The sequence below is a fragment of the Phyllobates terribilis genome, unplaced genomic scaffold, assembly GCF_046119375.1.
Source record: "Phyllobates terribilis strain yellow unplaced genomic scaffold, ASM4611937v1 Scaffold_7__3_contigs__length_470593459, whole genome shotgun sequence".
NCBI lineage: Eukaryota > Metazoa > Chordata > Amphibia > Anura > Dendrobatidae > Phyllobates > Phyllobates terribilis.
This window is the reverse complement of record NW_027362767.1, coordinates 386,969,220-386,989,702: the sequence shown is the minus strand read 5'-3', so window position 1 is coordinate 386,989,702 and position 20,483 is coordinate 386,969,220. Positions and strand designations below refer to the sequence as shown.

Genomic DNA, 20,483 nt, shown 5'->3' with positions numbered 1-20,483 from the left:
TTTTAAAAGAACATGCAACTTTTCAGGATTTCCTGGTCCTTACGCTTTGTGTTCCTAAACTCTTCCAACATGAATTGCGCTTCCTCTTGAATTCTTTCTTCTATACTCCTCTTTCCCATTCCAAAATTTCGAAGGGTGACCAATGCAAAACGCCTGAGTAGCTTCCACTTCTCACCATTGGAAAATGCTATCCCTAAGTTAGGAGAAAATATGCATACACAGTAAAAGTTGAACTCGTAACATTAAGGACTTATTAAGATGACTATAATATTTGCATCCACATTATGGATCTGGGTGTAATAGCCTGAACTCAAACCATGGTAAGGCTTTTGATGCTTTTAGTTTGGGTCTACAGATCTACGATTAACACTTGTTTGAAAGAGCATTTAATGACTATGTTAATATAGTCAGAAAGATCCTATAGAAAAAAAAAAACTAAAATATCAATGGAAAAGGATTTCTCGAGAATAAAGTTGCTTGACTCATCTGTGATTCATTGGACCTTTTGAAACTTAAGGTACAGCTCAATTCAAGTGAATTTAGATAAATGAAATTACCGTACCAGCCCAGTGCAAGGAATGATGATATCAGGTACATACAGACAGGAATCTTATGCAAGAAGAGTATGTGGACTGCTTGGTTTCCAGTAGAGCATCTCTCCCATGTTTTCAATAATCCATCAGTAATTGTAATGCATGAAATTTATTAGCTTGGGTCATTTTTCAGGTGACATTGAGCCCCTTATCTAATGGTCCCAGTGCACTGCACTTTTCTGCCTTTGAGGCTCAAATATTTTTTTAATCAATGGTCAGACATTCACTGATCAGTATGTAAGGAGGTTAAAATGCAGTCCGCTGACACCTAACAAGCAAAGTGGACTGCTGCCATATTGGATCCACCTGTGATACTATAATCATGCTGTGTCATGGGTGTGTCAAAAGTGACAGACAGTCGCCCTGCAGTGGGTTGCAGGAGATCTCCATGTTTGGCATTGCAGACATCTGCTTAGATAGGAGGCTGTCTTTTGGACCGAGCATCTTCCTCTCTCTTGCTAATTAGCTCTCTTGCCTGGGTGTATATATATGACGCGCCCCTGGGCCTGTGTCGCGCTGCGGTGCGCACGCGGGAGCTTACCCGGAGCCGGATCCGTGGAGGGTTGTAATCTCGTGGCGGTGACCCGGTCCGTGCCCAGGGAGTCAAACTAGACGGCAGTCTATTAGTAGTAAATAGTTGATGACTACGCCACCCGTTGAGTGCAGCCAGGAAGCTGCTGCTGCAGGGCAGACCGCTGAGGCCGGTGGTAGGATTGTGCAGCGTGATAGTATAACCCCCAACGGGAGGGGTATGGCCTCAGGGCAGCCGACGTGGATGATGGGGGTAGCAGGAACCACTCAGAGACGGTACGGTGTAGTTCAGGGTCTTTACTGGTAACAACGACAGACCCTCCCGGAGTACTTGCTAGCAAACGGGGCCTGGTCAGTCTTTGAGCAGATGGGATCTCCCCTGGCCAGGCGTAGTTGTAGGCCTCCCAAACTGACTGTACTCTTCTGGCTACCTTGCTAGAAGCTGATGTAAGTAGCCCACGTCCCTGAGTGTACCGTGTGGTGCTCACCCGTATGGCCGGTGACTCGGGGCCTTCTAATGGCTTCCGCTCCACGATGGCGGTGCTGGTCCCACGCGTGTGACCGTGCCTTCGGGCTTCTGGGCCAGAGGACCTGAAATCCCCTGCCCGACGGATTCTGCTGCTGGGTAGGAGTTAGTCCCCACAGCCTCGGACTCCGGGTCCGGTAAAGAATCTTCTTAGTCAGGGCGAGCTCTGTAGCTGCCAGCCCCTGACTCCTTGTAACTCTGCTGTTTCCTATGCTGCTTCTCTTCTCCACTCTCCTTGTCTGACTCACCCTGCCTCAGCCCCGGGTTTATACAGGGGAAGTTCTTCCCCTCCCAAGACTGGGCAGGAGGTGTGGCATGCACAGGATCCCTGACCAAAGGACCTCCCACCTGCTCTCAGACATAATATCTCTATCACTGTGGCAACCAGACCCCTGGGGTGTCACATTCCCCCCTAGTGAAATTTAGTACTCCGGGACTAAACACATTTAGAAAAACATAACAAAGTATAACAATAACAATACTATAAGAAAAACACATAAGATGGTTACGGCGTGTCCGCAACCGGATGCAGTCTTTGAAGAAAAGCAAAGGTGTCCATTTCACCAACACAGGGAGACGTAGCCAGGTAGGGGTCTGTCCTACCCCGAGTCCTTAACAGTCTCTAGTCCATCCTGGGTTACGCTCCAACTATATACAAGGATTCCCGGTAAATCCACCAAGGTTTCCTAAAAATAACTAGAAACACAAAATTATACACAAGCAACAAGACACAGAAAAACATAAATAAAACAATTTATACACTTTAAATTCTCCAGCGTGAGGGTAACTGGCCTCTAGTGGCCCGAGTGGACCTACGGAGCTGACTGTCTGGCCCTGAACTACAGGGTGTAGGAGCTGTCAAGGGTAAACTGGGCAGCTGTCTACCGGCTCTTTGTCTCACTAGGGGTACGGCAGGCTCACTATAAGCAGAGGGTTGATTCTCCTGTTCTGCTTGTGTGGAGTCTTCTGCCTCCTGGACCGGCTGTTCTTCTAGCTCTACCCGTTGCTCCGTAGGTTCTTGGGATGATGGTTGGAGGAAGGTGAGTACGGGTACCACAACTGCACCATTGACTTGAGTCCAAGACTGAGGAAAGTCCCCGAGCACGGTACTAACCATATCTTCCCTTTCTTCCACGGGTCGATGGTCTTCTTGTTCCTCTTCAGGGTTCCTCAGTTGTTCGGGACACTTCTTCAGGTGGTCCCGGGATACAATGGCTGTGGTTTCCCCTCCGTCTTTACTGATGGTACAGACCTTCGGGTTCTCGTGGCTTGAGGGCAGTATGGTGTACGGGTCCTTCTCCCACTGGTCGTCCAACTTGTGGAGCCGTCTCTTCCTCTTCAAGACCTGCTCTCCGGGTACCAGGGGAACAGCGGGAGCATACTGGTTGTAAATTTTCTCTTGTCTTTCCCTAGCCTGACAGAGACTTCGCTCCACGCTCTCCTGTACTCTCCGGTACTGCTGCTGCCTCTCTGTGTCCCAGTCTGTTTCTGGTGAAGTGTCCTCGGGGGTCAGGACTCCCATTTCCAGGTCAACAGGTAACTTACCAGGTCTTGCCCTCATTAGGTAAGCCGGGGTACAGTTGGTGGAACCTACCGGGATGTGGTTGTATAGGTCCACCAAATCGGGCAACTTTTCAGGCCACAGACTGCGTTCTTCCAGGGGCAACGTTTTTAGAAGATCCATTACCACCTGGTTCATTTTTTCACAAAGTCCATTAGTCTGCGGATGGTAGGGTGTCGTCCTTATCTTCCGGCAGCCATACAGATTGCAGAATTCCTGAAAGACCTCCGCTTCAAAGGCAGGTCCCTGGTCCGTCAGCACTTGGTCCGGGTACCCGTGTGGACGGCAGAAGTGCTGCTGGAAGGCTCTAGCTGCTGTTTGAGCCGTTAAGTCCTTGACGGGGACGACAACCAAGAACCGGGAGTAATGATCCACGATGGTTAACGCGTAGACGTAGCCACTTCTGCTTGGGGTCAGTTTTACATGATCCAAGGCTACCAGTTCCAACGGTTGCCGGGTGACGATGGACTGCAGGGGAGTCTTCTGGCTGGCTCGGTCCTTCCTTCTCAGGTTGCACGGGCCACAATCTCTGCACCACTTCTCGATGGTTCCCCTCATGCCTACCCAGTGGAACCGCTCGCGCAGCAGGAACTCCAGCTTTTGCCACCCAAAGTGTCCAGCTCCGTCGTGGTATGCCTCCATCACCATGGCTGCGTCTCTTCGTGGCACCACTACTTGCCAGAGTAATTCATGCGTCCGGGAGTTAACCATTCTGCGGCACAACTTCCCTTTGTAAAGGAACAGTCGACTCTTCTCTGCCCATAGTTGTTTGGCTTCCTCCGGAGCGTCTGGTTCAAGGCGAGCCTCCGGCCGAGTCAGCATCTCCTTCACCAGTCGGACGGCAGGGTCGCTGTCTTGCGTTTCCGCCCAGTTGTAGTGGGGTAAGGGGTTCAACGTAGCAGCCTGCTTACTCCTTACCCGGTGGGAATACTGAATAGTCCCATGACGGTGGAACGCAGGGAGTTCAACTTCTTCCAGTCCCTCCGGATCTTCTCCTCCGTCCGGCAGGTTGGGCATCCTGGACAGGGCGTCCGCGTTGGTATTGGAGCGTCCTGCCCGGTATTTAATTGTGAACTCGTAGTTGGACAGACGGGCCATCCACCTCTGCTCCAGGGCACCGAGTCTTGCCGTGTCCAGGTGTGTCAGCGGGTTGTTATCCGTGTACACGGTGAACCGGGAAGAAGCGAGGTAATGCTTAAAGCGCTCAGTGATTGCCCATACTACGGCCAGGAACTCTAACTTAAATGAGCTGTAATTCTCGGGGTTCCTTTCGGTGGGTCGCAGTTTTCGGCTGGCGTAGGCGATTACTCGTTCCTTCCCCTGCTGGATCTGGGACAGTACGGCTCCTAGCCCGATGTTACTGGCGTCGGTGTAGAGGATAAAGGGCTGGCTATAATCCGGGTACGCCAGGATTTCGTCCCCCGTGAGGGCCATCTTCAGCTGGCGGAAGGACTCTTCTTCCAGCTCTTCCCATTTGAAGGGCGGCTTCTGGTTCTTGGCCTTCCGGGACTGGCCTATCAGGAGGTCCTGCATAGGTGCTGCCTTTTTGGTGAAACCGGGAATAAACCTTCGGTAGTAGCCTACCAACCCGAGGAACTGCCGCACTTCTTTTACGCTGGAGGGACTTGGCCATCCCTTAATTGCGGTGATCTTATCGGGGTCGGGAGCCACTCCGTCAGCGCTCACCACGTGTCCCAGGTACTGCACCTTTGGTTTCAGGAGGTGACACTTGGAGGGTTTCACCTTTAGGCCGTAACTCGCCAGAGCCTCGAACACTTCCGCCAGGTGTTTCAGGTGGTCCTCATACGTCTTGGAATATACGATGACATTGTCCAGGTACAACAGGACCGTCTCGAAGTTTCTGTGGCCCAGACAACACTCCATTAGGCGTTGGAAGGTTCCTGGTGCGTTGCAGAGTCCGAACGGCATGCAGGTGAACTCGCTAAGTCCCATCGGGGTGGTGAATGCGGTCTTCTCCCGGTCCGCCTCTGCTACAGGAACCTGCCAGTACCCGCTAGTGAGATCCAAGGTAGAGAAGAAGTTAGCAGATCTTAAAGCAGCCAATGACTCCTCTATCCTTGGTAAGGGGTACGCATCCTTGTGTGTGATACGGTTGATTTTCCGGTAATCTACACACATCCTCATGGTGTTGTCTTTCTTTTTGACTAAAACTAATGGGGCTGCCCAGGGGCTACAACTATCCCGGATTACCCCAGCCTCCTTCATATCTCTAAGCATCCCCTTGGCGTGTTGGTAATGTGCAGGGGGTACGGGTCGATACCTCTCTTTTATGGGAGGATGATCTCCCGTGGGGATGCGATGTTCTACCCCCTTGACTCGCCCGAAGTCTAACGGGTGTTTACTAAACACTCTCTCATACTCTTGAACCACCCGATAGACTCCTTGTTTCTGATGTGAGGGAGTGGAGTCAGTACCCAAATGTAGTTGCTGACACCAGTCCTCCATGTCTTTCTTAGAGCCGTTACCTTCCTCCGGGTGAGATGGAGGCAAGGGTTCCACAGATTGTATAGAACTTTGATTAGTGGTATATAATTTGGCTAGCGTGGCATACCGGGGCAGGTACACTTCCCTCTCCCCGATATTTATTATGCGAATGGGCACCCTCCCATGGCGTACATTGACCACCCCCCGTGCTGTCAAAATGGTGGGCCTACTGTCTGAGTAAACTGGTTCTACCATTGCCTGGTAATCTCTACCTCTCAGACCAATAGCTGCCCGGCACCAAATCATCATTTCACTTTTTGGGGGCATGGCAATAGGAAAAGGGTCACACATTCTTACGCTACCAATCTCACCGCCGGAGAGTTCCACTTGTTGCCGTTGCATCAGTGCCCGGATCTCTTTCTGGAGCACCCGCTGCTCGCCGGAGCTGGCATTCTTGGCAACCTGCTGTAAAAGGAAAATCACCTCTGCAAGACAATTTTCAATTACATTAGTTCCTAGAGTTATTTTTGGGTGACTCTCATGTTTATCGATATCTACAATGATCAGTCCCTGTGCGGCCAGTTCGACTCTACCAATTTTGATGGTCACCTCTTTAAATCCGATCTGTGGCACGGGCTGACCATTGCTGGCGATGATACTCAAGTCGTCGTCGGGGTAGCAGGTAATATCCGAGTCATTCCAGTACTGCTTGAAGAGCACGTACGGGATGGTGGTGACCTGTGACCCGGTGTCCAGTAGGGCACTCATGGGAATGCCATCCAGTACCACAGGCAAGACTGGACGTCCTCCCACATATCTGTCGCGCCAGTTCGATGGGCCTGGTGATCTTTTTCCTGGGGGTTGGCCCTCTACCCCAGGTTGTGCCCGTTTAAAGAACAGTACCTTGCCATATGTCCGGGTTGATTGCAGCGGCGGCAGATGGGTCGTCCGTCCTCACTGTATCGGTCACTGGGTCTTCCTCTGGCCGGTGGGGTCCTCCTTGGTCGACGCCACGGGATGTCCTCCGGTCCGGATGCCAGCTGGATCTTCCCTGGGGTGGAAACCTGTAAAGACTGCACAGTTCGGGTTAGCGCAGCAACGCTCTTAGCTAGCTCTTGGACCTGATGGTGTAGGTCTGGAGCCGGGTCATTGTCCAAAGCCTGCGCATCAGCTCCCACAGGCCCTGCTGACAAGGGCGCCGCCTCCTGGTAGTAAGTGGTAGTGGGGCGTCTGTGGGTCACAACGCCACCTGGTGCCGGTTCTCGGAGCACCCGGATGGCTCTGTCCTTGAACTGTGCAAAGTCCAGATGGGGATCCTGTAAGGCCATTGCCCGCAACTGGGTTCGGTGGGCATTGCAATATAAACCCTCTATAAATTGTTCAGTCAACAGCCTGTCCTCGTTTCCCACCCCATCAGGGTCGGTCTGCTTTATGGCCCTCAGGGCCTCTTGTAGGTTTAGTGCATAGTCCCTTATACTCTCATGCGCTCGCTGCTTGCACCCGTAGAATCTAAGCTTAATCTCGGCTGAGGTGCGGGTATCAAAGGTGTCCTTCAGCCGGGTTAGTATCCCTGCGACAGTCTTCCTCCCAGGTGGCCAGGATTTTACTTCCCTTTTGGCTGCCCCGGTTAGTTGGGCCACCAGGATGCTCACTTTTTGCTCTTCTGTGAGGGGGTACACCTGGAAGAGGCTATCCAGCTTTTCTCTAAAGTCATGCAGGGTATGTGACTCCCCTGAGTACTGGGGTAGCCAAGCTGCTCCCGGGATATAGGGCATGGTGAAGGGCATAACTGCAGCAGCGGTAGCGCTGGCGGGGGTTGAGGCAGTGAAGCTCTCCTCCGTATCCGACATCTTCCTCCCCCCTAGTGGACCGTGGCCTACCTTGCGATGATCCTCTTCCGTAGGCCGCGGCTCCGCAGTGGATCGTCAGGGTTGAGGACCTTCCGTCGCGCTCCTGTGACGTCGGCGTCTGCTGGGCTCCTTCCAGGACCTTACGCAACGTCCGGACGTGAGGCGGGGCTTCAGTTCTCGCGCGCTTTCGGAGTCCACGCCCCTCTTCTTCCCGCGCGGCGTCCTCAAGATGGCGTCCAATGGCGGGAAAACTCCACGGATGGCGGGAAGAAGGTCGAAGATGGCGCCGGATGGCGGGAAAACTTCGCGGATGGCGGGAAGAAGGTAGAAGATGGCGCCGGATGGCGGGAAACCTTCACCACTGGTAAGTTTGAACAGTCTTTGCTTTTCAGGCACGCAGTACCCGGTGGTTGCGGGCACGAAATCCTGCCGACTACGCCAAAGTTGACGCGCCCCTGGGCCTGTGTCGCGCTGCGGTGCGCACGCGGGAGCTTACCCGGAGCCGGATCCGTGGAGGGTTGTAATCTCGTGGCGGTGACCCGGTCCGTGCCCAGGGAGTCAAACTAGACGGCAGTCTATTAGTAGTAAATAGTTGATGACTACGCCACCCGTTGAGTGCAGCCAGGAAGCTGCTGCTGCAGGGCAGACCGCTGAGGCCGGTGGTAGGATTGTGCAGCGTGATAGTATAACCCCCAACGGGAGGGGTATGGCCTCAGGGCAGCCGACGTGGATGATGGGGGTAGCAGGAACCACTCAGAGACGGTACGGTGTAGTTCAGGGTCTTTACTGGTAACAACGACAGACCCTCCCGGAGTACTTGCTAGCAAACGGGGCCTGGTCAGTCTTTGAGCAGATGGGATCTCCCCTGGCCAGGCGTAGTTGTAGGCCTCCCAAACTGACTGTACTCTTCTGGCTACCTTGCTAGAAGCTGATGTAAGTAGCCCACGTCCCTGAGTGTACCGTGTGGTGCTCACCCGTATGGCCGGTGACTCGGGGCCTTCTAATGGCTTCCGCTCCACGATGGCGGTGCTGGTCCCACGCGTGTGACCGTGCCTTCGGGCTTCTGGGCCAGAGGACCTGAAATCCCCTGCCCGACGGATTCTGCTGCTGGGTAGGAGTTAGTCCCCACAGCCTCGGACTCCGGGTCCGGTAAAGAATCTTCTTAGTCAGGGCGAGCTCTGTAGCTGCCAGCCCCTGACTCCTTGTAACTCTGCTGTTTCCTATGCTGCTTCTCTTCTCCACTCTCCTTGTCTGACTCACCCTGCCTCAGCCCCGGGTTTATACAGGGGAAGTTCTTCCCCTCCCAAGACTGGGCAGGAGGTGTGGCATGCACAGGATCCCTGACCAAAGGACCTCCCACCTGCTCTCAGACATAATATCTCTATCACTGTGGCAACCAGACCCCTGGGGTGTCACATATACCTGGTGTCTGGTGTATGAGAGGGCGTCGCCGTTTATATTCATTTCTACTTGTGAAGCTTAGCAGAAGCAGTACTTCGTCCTCTCTGGAGCTTTAGGCCGTGTGCACATTTGGAGTTCATCTAAAGCTAAGCCATTTAACCCTGTTTTGTCAACCCTTGTTGTCTTTAGAGTTTTAGTGGAGGTTGACAAGTGCTCATCTCCTTCCATCCCTAGCAGTAGCCTTACGCCAGGGAAAGTAGGGAAAGGCACACGATCGGCGATAGCTGAGGATGCTATATAGGGACGTTAGTTGAAACAGGGTGACACTAGACCAGACTAGGAGGTCTCCACTTCCCCCTTTCCCTAGTGTCTGGGCTCCCTCTCCCTTTTCCCTCTGTTTTGCACTTATACCTGGCGTGACATGCTGATTTTGTAGAAGTCTAATTTTGTTTGCAACCATACCATGTAAATCTTAAAGGGTTTGTCCAAGCTTATGGTAATGATAGATCAACAACATCAGGACCCCCATTGATTAGCGGTTTTTAGCCCTGTAAGTGGCTAGATAATAACAGTAAATGGATAAGAATACCACCCATAACCCATCCCTGTTGTGCGATTGTTGGGTGTAGATTTGTTGCCATGGTGGGCTGTTCAAAGCCCCTGTGGTTGCCATGTTGGTACTTTTGGGGCTGGGCTTTATAGGAGTCTCCATGGGCTGGGCTTCATAGGAGACTCCATGGGCTGGGCTTAATAGGAGACTCCATGGGCTGGGCTTCATTGGAGACTCCATGAGTTGGGCTTAATAGAAGACTCCATGGGCAGGGCTTCATAGGAGACACCATGGGCTGTGCTTTATATGAGACCATGAGCTGGGTTTTATAAGAGACTGTGATTATAGCTACATACTACAATATAGTTGTATTATAGATGAGAGGGATGGCATGGGATGTGATCAGATAGAAGATTCAAGTCCCCTGAAGGGGACTAAAAAAATAGTTAATCATAAAAAATAAAAACAAAACTTTGAATCATGTTGCTATTTAATTTTTACTGCACAATTAATGCTGTAAAAACCAATCCCCAAAAAACTATGGCGGTATTACTTTTTTTTTCACCATTTCACCTCAATTGTAATTTTTATAATAAAATGAGTGGTGTAATTCAATTTGCAACCTGTCCCACAACAAAAAAAAACAAGCCGTCATACGGAGAGAAATATAAAAAAGTTAATGATCTTGGAAAAAGAGGAAGAAAAGAATGAATAAGTAAAAATAAAAATTAGCCTCAACACTGTGGGTAGGGTATTAATTTTATAGGTGGGGAAGATAGTGCAGATAGTGACCTGGGCACAAATAAAGAAATTGGGGGGGGGGTTAGAACAGTCAATATAGTAGGAAGGAATAGAGGTACAGAGAGATACATAAAATGCATGTACACTAATGCCAGAAGCCTCACCAACAAAATGGAGGAATTAGAATTAATTTTGTTGGAAAATAATTATGACATGGTGGGGATATCTGAGACATGGCTGGATGGGAGCCATGACTGGGCAGTTAATTTACAGGGCTATAGTCTGTTCAGAAATGACCGTACAAACAAGCGAGGGGGGGGGGGTGTTTATATGTAAAATCATCCTTAAAACCCATCTTGCGTGAGAATATATGTGAATCTAATGAAAATGTAGAGTCCCTGTGGGTGGAGATAAGGGGAGGGGGAAAAAATAATAAATTACTGATAGGGGTTTGTAATAAGTCTCCTAAAATAATGGAAGCAGCGGAGAATATCCTCATAAAGCAAATAGATGAAGCAGCGACTCAAGGAGAAGTCATTATTATGGGGGACTTTAACTACCCTGAAATACACTGGGGAACAGAAACCTGTAGTTCAAGCAAAGGTAATAGGTTTTTGACAACTATGAGTGACAATTACCTTTCACAACTGGTTCGGGACCCAACAAGAAGGAGGGCACTGTTAGACCTAATATTACAAAACAGGCCAGACCGCATATCAAATATACGAGTTGGGGGTCACTTAGGTAATAGTGATCACAAAATAATAAGCTTTCATGTATCCTATAATAAGATGTGTAGTAGAGGGGTTACAAGGACACTAAACTTCAGGAAGGCAAATTTCCAATGGTTGAGAGATGATCTTAGTGCAATAAACTGGGACGATATCCTGAGACATAAAACTACACAAAGCAAATGGGAGACATTTATTAGCATCCTGAATAGGACCTGTGCACAATATATACCCTATGGGAATAAACATGCTAAAAATAGGAGGAAACCACTATGGCTAAATAGAGCTGTAAGGGGCGCAATAAGTGACAAAAAGAAAGCATTTAGAGAACTAAAGCAAGTAGGTAGTGATGAGGCATTAAATAAATATAGAAAATTAAATAAATTCTGTAAAAACCAAATCAAGGCAGCAAAGATTGAGGCAGAGAGAATAATTGCCTGAGAAAGTAAAAATAATCCCAAAATATTCTTTAACTACATAAATAGTAAGAAACTAAAAAAATGATAGTGTTGGCCCCCTTAAAAATAGTCTGGGTGAAATGGTGGATGAGGATGAAGAAAAAGCCAATAAGCTAAATGATTTTTTTTCAACAGTATTTACACAAGAAAAACACATGACAGAAAACATGATCAGTGATAACAAAAATTCTCCATTAAATGTCACTTGCTTAACCCAGCAGGAAGTACGGCGGTGTCTAAAAATCACTAAAGTTGACAAATCCCCGGGCCCGGATGGGATACACCCGCGAGTACTGCAGGAATTAAGTAACGTCATAGATAGACCATTATTTTTAATCTTTAAAGATTCCATAATAACAGGGTCTGTACCACTGGACTGGCGTATAGCAAATGTGGTGCCAATATTCAAAAAGGGGACAAAAACTCAACTTGGAAATTATAGGCCAGAAAGCTTAACCTCTACTGTGGGTAAAATCCTGGAGGGCTTCCTAAGATATGCTATACTAGAGTATTTGAAGAAGAATAACCTCATGACCCAATATCAACATGGGTTTACGAGGGACCGTTCCTGTCAAACTAATCTGATCAGCTTTTATGAAGATGTAAGTTCTGGACTGGACCAAGGAAATGCAGTGGATGTTGTGTATATGGACCTTTCAAAAGCTTTTGATACGGTTCCACACAAAAGGTTGATACATAAAATGAGAACAATGAGGATAGGGGAAAATATATGTAAGCGGGTTAAAAACTGGCTCAGTGATAGGAAACAAAGGGTGGTTATTAATGGAACACACTCAGACTGGGTCTCAGTTAACAGTGGGGTACCACAGGGGTCAGTATTGGGCCCGCTTCTTTTTAACATACTTATTATCGATCTTGTAGGGGGTATACAGAGTAGTATTTTATTATTTGCAGATGACACTAAACTCTGCAGGGTAATCAATACAGAGGAGGGCAATTTTATGTTACAGGAGGATCTATGTAAACTAGAAGCTTGGGCTAATACATGGCAAATGAGCTTTAATGGGGATAAATGTAAAGTAATGCACTTGGGCAGAGGAAATAAAATGTATAATTATATGCTTAATTGTAAAACACTGGGCAAAACTGTCATTGAAAAAGACCTTGGTGTATTGGTGGACGACAAGCTCACGTTTGGTGGCCAGTGTCAGGCAGCTGCCGCAAAGGCAAATAAAATAATGGGATGCATTAAAAGAGGCATAGATGCTCATGAGGATAACATAATTTTACCTCAATACAAGTCACTAGTGCGACCACACTTAGAATACTGTGTACAGTTCTTGTCTCCTGTGTATAAGAAAAACATAGCTGAACTAGAGAGGGTGCAGAGAAAAGCAACCAAGGTTATTAGAGGACTGGGGGGTCTGCAATACCAAGACAGGTTATTACACTTGGGGTTATTTTCTGTGGAAAAACGAAGGCTTAGAGGTGACCTTATTACTATGTACAAGTATATGAGGGTACAGTACAAAGACCTTTCTACTGGTCTTTTTACCCTGAGGCCTGAGACGGGGACAAGGGGGCATCTTCTGCGTCTGGAGGAAAGAAGGTTTAATCATAATCACAGACGGGGATTCTTTACTGTAAGAGCAGTGAGACTATGGAACTCTCTCTGCCGCATGATGTTGTAATGAGTGATTCACTACTAAAATTTAAGATGGGCATGGATGCCTTTCTTGAAAAGTATAATATTACAGGTTATATATACTAGATTCCTTGATAGGGTGTTGATCCAGGGAACTAGTCTGATTGTCGTATGGAGTCAGGAAGGAATTTTTTTCCCCAATGTGGAGCTTAGTGTTTGCCACATGTTTTTTTTTGCCTTCCTCTGGATCAACATGTTAGGCTATGGGTTGAACTAGATGGACTTAGTCTTCCTTCAACCTTAAAAACTATGTTACTGACTGAGCTCAGTGGCACAGTTATTTTTCCTACACCAGTACCTACTGCTGGTGCCTGGTTAAGATGACACTTTCTTTACTAGAAATCATCCTATACCAGTACCTACTACCCGGTGCCTTATAAAGATCTCACTTAACTTTCCGTACTACAAATCACCAAGTTGTGTGTGACCATTGAGCCAGTAAATAACACTGGGAGATATCAGCTCTGGAGCCTTCAGAATAGTGAATGCAACACTGGACTGTAACACAAACTGTCACTCAAAATCATTACAAAATGTGATGTCATGTGTTTACAAAGTAACTTCGCTTTTACATAATTTACAATGCACTCACATTTCTACAGAGATTTGCAGATACCATTTTAATTCCAGATATTTGTGCCAGATCATGTAAGCCAGTAGACAATGTTTGGGCCAAGAGTTTTACACATTACATAATGTAATGGATTCAGTTACCAATCTAAGCTGTTTTCACAATATTTACTGTGCAGATCATTTTTATCCACAGAGAATGGGGCACATTTTGTTGGAGGGCCGTGAAGTGTTCATGTCTGAACAATGGTAAGAACACAACATCATGAATATCTATTGGTAATGACTAAGTCACAAGCACTAGTCTAGTATTGCAAAGCTGCAGGTCACAGCTCAGCCACAAAATAAAAAGCTTAGATCAGGATTAATTATTATTATGTGATGTAGTTTTGACTGGGAGCTTAGCCAACAGTCACCATGCAAGGTGTTGATGTACCCAAGCTAACAAACTCTTGTTTCTGTCTCCTGGAATCTATAATACCATTACAAAACATACATCGGAACAGAAAATCAAGTATTACGGGAATTCTCTGACTGTACAAGGAGAGTGAATTGTGTGACCCCCATTTTCATCCTATAGACTGTCCATATATCTGTTACTACTGGCTGTTTCTTTAAAAAGACTACTTAGATGTTTATTGGTTATGCCATGTATATACAGTATGTGATGTATCGCCATGCAATGCTTTATTGCAGACCAGATGGTTGGCAGGTTGTGGTGTACATGGGTGCCATTACATGTTGAGTGATGTGATTGGAAAAGTAACAAAGGTCTTCTGAGTGACAGGAGAGATAGAGAGGACAAGCAAGGTCCAGGGAGCTAGCGAAGATTGGAGCTGTCATGCAAGGTGTGGGAAAGACTTAGTGCAACACAAAGGGAAGAGAGAAACAGTTCTCATGGCAGTAATTTTCCCATTCAACAATCTCCTCGGTTTGCCAATCCACCAACGGATTATGTTTAACAAGCCAAGGAATACCCAAAGCAATAGGTGTGGGAAGATTGTGCAAGACATAGCAAGGGATTATTTACCAATGAACTGACCCCACCCTCAGTTTTATATTAGGTACAATCTAAGTAAATGCTTTCTGTGCAAGTGGCGCCGAGTCAATGGCAAAGATGGAAATAGGTTCAGCTAAAGCACAGCAAGCGAGACCATGAGTCTTCACAAACTCAGCACCAACCATGCTGACTCTGGCTCCACTGTCAACAAACACAGAAATTTTCTTGGTTTTGCTATCTAGCACCACCTCTGCTGACAGGACAAAGCAAGAACTGCAGGTTGGTAACAAATGAACCCCTTGTTTATCCAACTCCAGACTGCCAAGAGTTAATCGAGTCTCCTTTTGTTTAGGAATTGAATGACAGATGGCAAAAAAAATTATATTTTTCCCACAAAAAACATACTCTTTTTCTCCTGCGAATCTCCTTGGAGATGTATGTTGTATAGTCACTCCCTAAATGGATGGGTTCCTCCACCTCCCCCAGCACTGGCTCAACCCCAGACCGCTCCCCCAGTAATGAACATCACCGGCACCTCCCTCTGGAACACAGCAGGTATTTATACACACAGGCCAGGGTGTTAATTAGCCAGAGGAAAGTAGCCGCTGAGACCTAGAGATAGTCTCTAAGAAGATGCCTGTAATGCCAAATGTAGAGATCTCCTGCAACCCACTGCAGGGCGACTGTCTGTCACTTCTGACACACCCATGACAGGAGCTTGTTGATGCTGAGGCATTCTGCATATAAGCCTATGATCCTATAAGCCTATAAGAGGGGGAATTTTGGAGGCAATTTTGGGATGTGTGGACAATCTGCATGCTGAGAATCTGGTCAAGAGATAGGCCTGGACATGGTCACCAGTGGGGTCAAGCTTCTCTATCTGCTTTGAAGTAGTGTAGATGGAAGGCTGCAGCTATAAAAGTGGTCAATCAAAGGTCAGGTGGTATCATAATATATGCCTGAGTGAAGAGAAAAGTCCCCTGCCAAGAGTAAGGGAGCCTTCGAGAGTAAAACAGTACCACTGCTTTTGGCAAGCAATGCCTAGAGCATTTGTAAGGGGGAGTTAGCAGAATGGCAACTAGTATGGTCATAAAGGAGGTGGGCCACCACAACCATCAACCTAGAATGGACAGCTTTGGGAAGACTGCTTTGGCTGTACAGATACTGTAGCAAGTTAAAAAGACCAGTGTTTGGTGTGTCTTAGTGGGAATCAATCCCAGGTGAAGTAGTAGTTGGATCCTATTGGGGGCCAAAGATGATCCCTGTTATTGCAGGCTAAAAAACTAGCTACTATGAGGTCTAGTTGCCCTGAAGGCCTTAGTTGTGGCATGGTAGTAGACAGTGTGAGTTGTGGCACAATGGAAACCCTTTAGACTCAGGGCCAGGGTGGGAGGACTATCCCATTACTTCTGGGTTATTTTTGGACTTACAGCTATTTGCTGGGGGTTCCAACAGAATACCACCCTGGGGTCGCTATATCATTAGGTGACCCTTCTGACACATAAAGATTGTTCAAAGTGCACAATCTCTTTAAATTATGGGTAGAGATGAGAGAATAAATTTACTCTTGCCTGAATCAATGGCCAGGTCAGTATTCCATTGCCTCTGGGAAGAAGGCCTCCTCATGAGAAAAGCTGACCTACAACAATGGTATGTGTGTGTCATGATGTATTCACACCAGGATGGTTAATTAAAAGAGAATCTGCGAATGTAAGCAGGTACAAGGCGTTTTGCAGTGCTCCCCTCCAGCGGCCATGAAATTCTGACCTGGCAGCCGGACCAGAGTTCTTTGAATTGATTTGCTCACCTCTATTTATGAGTAAAACTTCAGTTTATCCAAAACCATTCTCTCATATTAATATTAAAGCACATGATCCTATCTTAAATGAATAACAGCTCATTATTCAAGTCTCTGGTACTAAGATACTTACCATTCCCTTGAGTGAATCTATAAAATGCGGGGAACTCTCCTCTGCCACTAAAATCTTCAGACTGTTCCACCAGAGCTTCACGAACTGCCTTGTATCCATAGAGGATAACATTGGGCCTTGGTCCTAGGTAGATGGTGAAGACTGGACCATATTTGTTGTTCAGCTATAAATATAAGTGCATAAATATAATAATTATGAGAAAAAATATCAAAATATTACAGACAATTAATTGTGCTGATTTGAGTTTTGGTGAGCAATAATCAGAAAGGAAGAGAAAACAGTGGGTCATAGAAAAACTACCCACTTTCAAGATGTCAGACAGCTACTTCTTGTCCAAAAATAAATCAAAGGAAGAACTATGTAGTACATATAGCTGATCTTACAAGAGAGAGATTGTACTATAGAAAAATACATAGTTGTCAACAATCCCAGATTTCTCTGAACTTCTGGTCAAAAAGGGGGCGGGATTTATATAAACCCCACACTGAAGTAGGAGGCTTAGGGTAAGCTGGGGGCATTACTTGGAAGGGTGGGGTAGATTCACTTTGATTTTGGACTACATATAAAAAAAATATTTAAGGGCCCAATTAATCACTTTCTTTAAGTCACTTTTCTTTTGTTTGTCATTTGGTACTCATTGATGCTTTTCACACCAAATTCTTTAAAATTGTATAGGATTTTTGTGTAAAATGTGTATTTTTGTCTTTAAACTTTTTTGAAATTTTATATAACAAAAAGTTGCATGCTCCACTAAAATGTTGCAAAATTTGCACAAAATATTCAGGTGTACATAAAATCACCCATGCCGGAGAACCGGATTACATGTGTGCAAATTTTTTGTGACATTTTAAAATTTTGCAATTGATGAATCAGCCGAAAACATCTGGAAACCCCAATCCCCGTTTACAATTGTGAACAAAAAAAACAAACATAAAACAAAACCGGTGAACATGTATGAAAAAGACTTTTAAATAGGTGCAACTGAAAGAAGAATAAGGCGCAAATTAAAAACAGGCAAAAAGCAACAATTATACAAATAAAAAGGTGCAAACGCAATAATGATTCGGGCCCTAAGATTTCTAATAGTGCTTTAGTTGAGCAGATTTACTAATCTAAATACTGTACCTCTTTCAGAGACTTGACCAAATTTTTTGTATCTAGCTGATGGAGGTTGCCCAGAAGAGGCAAAGGTTTAGGGCCTGGTGGAAGTTTGCTCTTTTTCTTCTTAAGTAATATCAGAAAGGAAAAACAGAGAACGAAGAGTGCTATTGTCATAGAGCGAAATTCAGTCTTTTCCCAACCTAATAAAAGACATTAAAGTTAGAAACTTAAGTTTTATGGAGTCCAATGTATAGAAAATACCCTTTGTGATCAGCATGTTATTGGGTTGGAGGAGCTAAGCCAATCGATGCATAAGTTTTTAGGAAAAGATTTAGCATAGATTCTAAGTTATTCATCTAAATACCTCCTCTTAGGCTTAGGAGTCCAGTGGGCGGTCCATCTGAGTGACTGTCCTCTATCTATAATTTAGATTCTTACATTTTAGAGATATATTATAAATAGTAATGATATATGACAGATCAATATTAAGGTTGGTGTGAATAGATTCGCCGGACCCTGGACAGAAGCTTTCAGAACTGCCTCTTACCTAACCGCATCCGAGGCTCTTCTTTTGATTAGTTGGCTGTGAACGATGTCACATGTTCATTATGCCACCACAATGATATCATGCCAGCCATATAATTAAAATCAAAGCTGTAGATGCCATCAGGTAAGAAGCAGTTCTCACGACTCTCTTCCAGAAGATGGAGATCATTGTCCTAACCAATGGAATCGATTCACACCAATTTTGCTTTGGCACTTCCCCTAAAATACATAATAAACCGTATTAGAAACATCACCTCTTTGGTAATATTAATTACTCATTCTAATTCACATATAACCTTAGCATTGAAGATATGAATATAAATTAAGTAAAAAACGTACTTGTATGAGTGAGGCCTTACTCTAGAACTCCAAATGGCAGTAATACAGTATATTTAAAAAAATTCTCTTTGGGAAGTATTCCCATCTCGCACAATTAAAAATTGCAAAGGAAGAAAAAAAAGAAAAAATATAACAATGGAAAGTATTAAAACTGAACCTAAAAACTTTCCTCCCACCACCATCCCCACAGCACCCATCCATGAGCACCGGACCATAGAAAAAGATACTAATTTAATTAATGTTAACTTTGTGTTTGCAATATGACAAAATATAGGCAAACTAATGATATCTGTCATTTGTGAAGAAACCGATAGGTTATTTTTAACAGTTACTGTCAGAATTATAATAATTACATACTGTAGGACATGGTGTACTTATGTATTAATGTAGTCTAATTATTTTCTTTAAGGTTTACATTTTCCAAATTCTCTAAAGTTGGTAATTTAAATTAGGTAAAATGTATAATGGATCTATCTATCTATCTATCTATCTATCTATCTATCTATCTATTCTATCTATATTAAATTGTCCAAGTGTAAAATCAATGTCTTTAAATTTCTAAATTGCGAGATATAAAGCTTCTCGGATACTCATTGGAAAATCTCCAAAGGTAGGTGTAACATTTCATTACGTTGACATCTGGTTAAAAGATCTGGGTGTAAATCCTTGCACTATACATGGTAATAGTTAATTAAACCAATTCTACATTACATTAATGCATATAAAATGTCCTGACCTGTCACCATGTTAGGAAACATTTTTAGTGTTGATTTTCAGCCGTGGTGAGGACTTGGTAAGATTCTTCTGTGTCTTGCTTGTAGAAGAAGAGATGAGTTGGGGTTTCCCCCTTCCTTCAATAAGTAAGAGCAGTTTGACACTGACATAGAAGTTTCAATGTACCATCTATGGTGTTACACAATGCTGCTCAGGGGATCGTATAACACCTATACACCTTTTTTGGATTCTATCCAAAGTACATTTGTTCTGTACCTCAAAGGTTAAAGAGATATAAGCCAGCTCATACTGAAAATCTAAAAAAAAACACCAAGGTTTCAGTAGGGACAGTTCATTTATGTTTATAGGAAAGTTGCCGAGTCAAATTGGAGAAAGATGACTACATATTATGTCATGGGGCCTTATTGTACTTCCATAATCCTCCAATGTCATTAGAAGTAAAACTTTTTAGGACTGTTTCTGTATGAATCTGTCAGAAAACAATTTAAGTTCATGTTCCATCTGATCCCATCATACAAAGGATTCTTTAGTAATGCTTCTAGGAAAGAATATTTCCAACATATAGCATTCAATGGAGCATCATACGATAGTCATTCAAGGAATTTTGTGTGTCACCTTAAAACCTCTTGCTCTGTGCACAAGGGCTCTAAAGGGTATTCTTATATATCTATAAGAAATGCCAGAAATGTATGGTCGATGTAAGTCAAAATGATGGAACCTGTTATGATCTGCAACAAGAACTAAGGAAAGATAGGGGAAAGCTGTCCCTACAGTAAGACTAAGCTGAATCCCTATGATGTAGCGGGCTGCCTGTTCCTTGTGAACAGACCCGCCTTTGTCCTCGGCTAGTCTGAACGAAGACCTATAGAAATAAGGGAGGGGTCCCTAAAAGTACTAAGGACTGGGACAAAAATGTGACACCTCCTAAACAGAAATTGTTCTAGAACACAAAAGACAAACTGACAAAAAGTACTAGAGGTCCCAGAGGACCAAGCAAACTGACAGAGATAGGCACCGAAGCACCAGGCTAGCAAAACAGTCAAACAACACTGAAGTCCAGCAAAGCCAGAAGGGCGGAGCTGGAATATATAGGCAGATGGTCACGTGACTGCAAAACACAAGATAGAAAAAACTAACAGGAGGGTTCTAACAGAACCCATATCTGTCTCTAGAAAAGGGGTCCACTGTCCATCCCGCCATGATGTCCA

The 20,483-nt window shown here is 45.4% G+C and overlaps 1 protein-coding gene across 1 annotated transcript in view; it reads right to left on the bottom strand.

The window, feature by feature from the left end:
• LOC141154939 (cytochrome P450 2F3-like) overlaps positions 1 to 19,473 on the bottom strand; it is a 61,545-nt gene extending 42,072 nt beyond the window's left edge. The window contains exons 1-4 of the mRNA XM_073641506.1: positions 19,277 to 19,473; positions 17,680 to 17,855; positions 16,555 to 16,717; positions 44 to 193 (exon numbers count right to left, since the gene is read on the bottom strand). Coding sequence (XP_073497607.1) covers positions 44 to 193; positions 16,555 to 16,717; positions 17,680 to 17,855; positions 19,277 to 19,298 — 511 coding nt within the window. The 5' untranslated portion in view covers positions 19,299 to 19,473. The remainder of the gene's footprint in view (positions 1 to 43; positions 194 to 16,554; positions 16,718 to 17,679; positions 17,856 to 19,276) is intronic.
• Between the last annotated feature and the right edge of the window lie 1,010 nt (positions 19,474 to 20,483).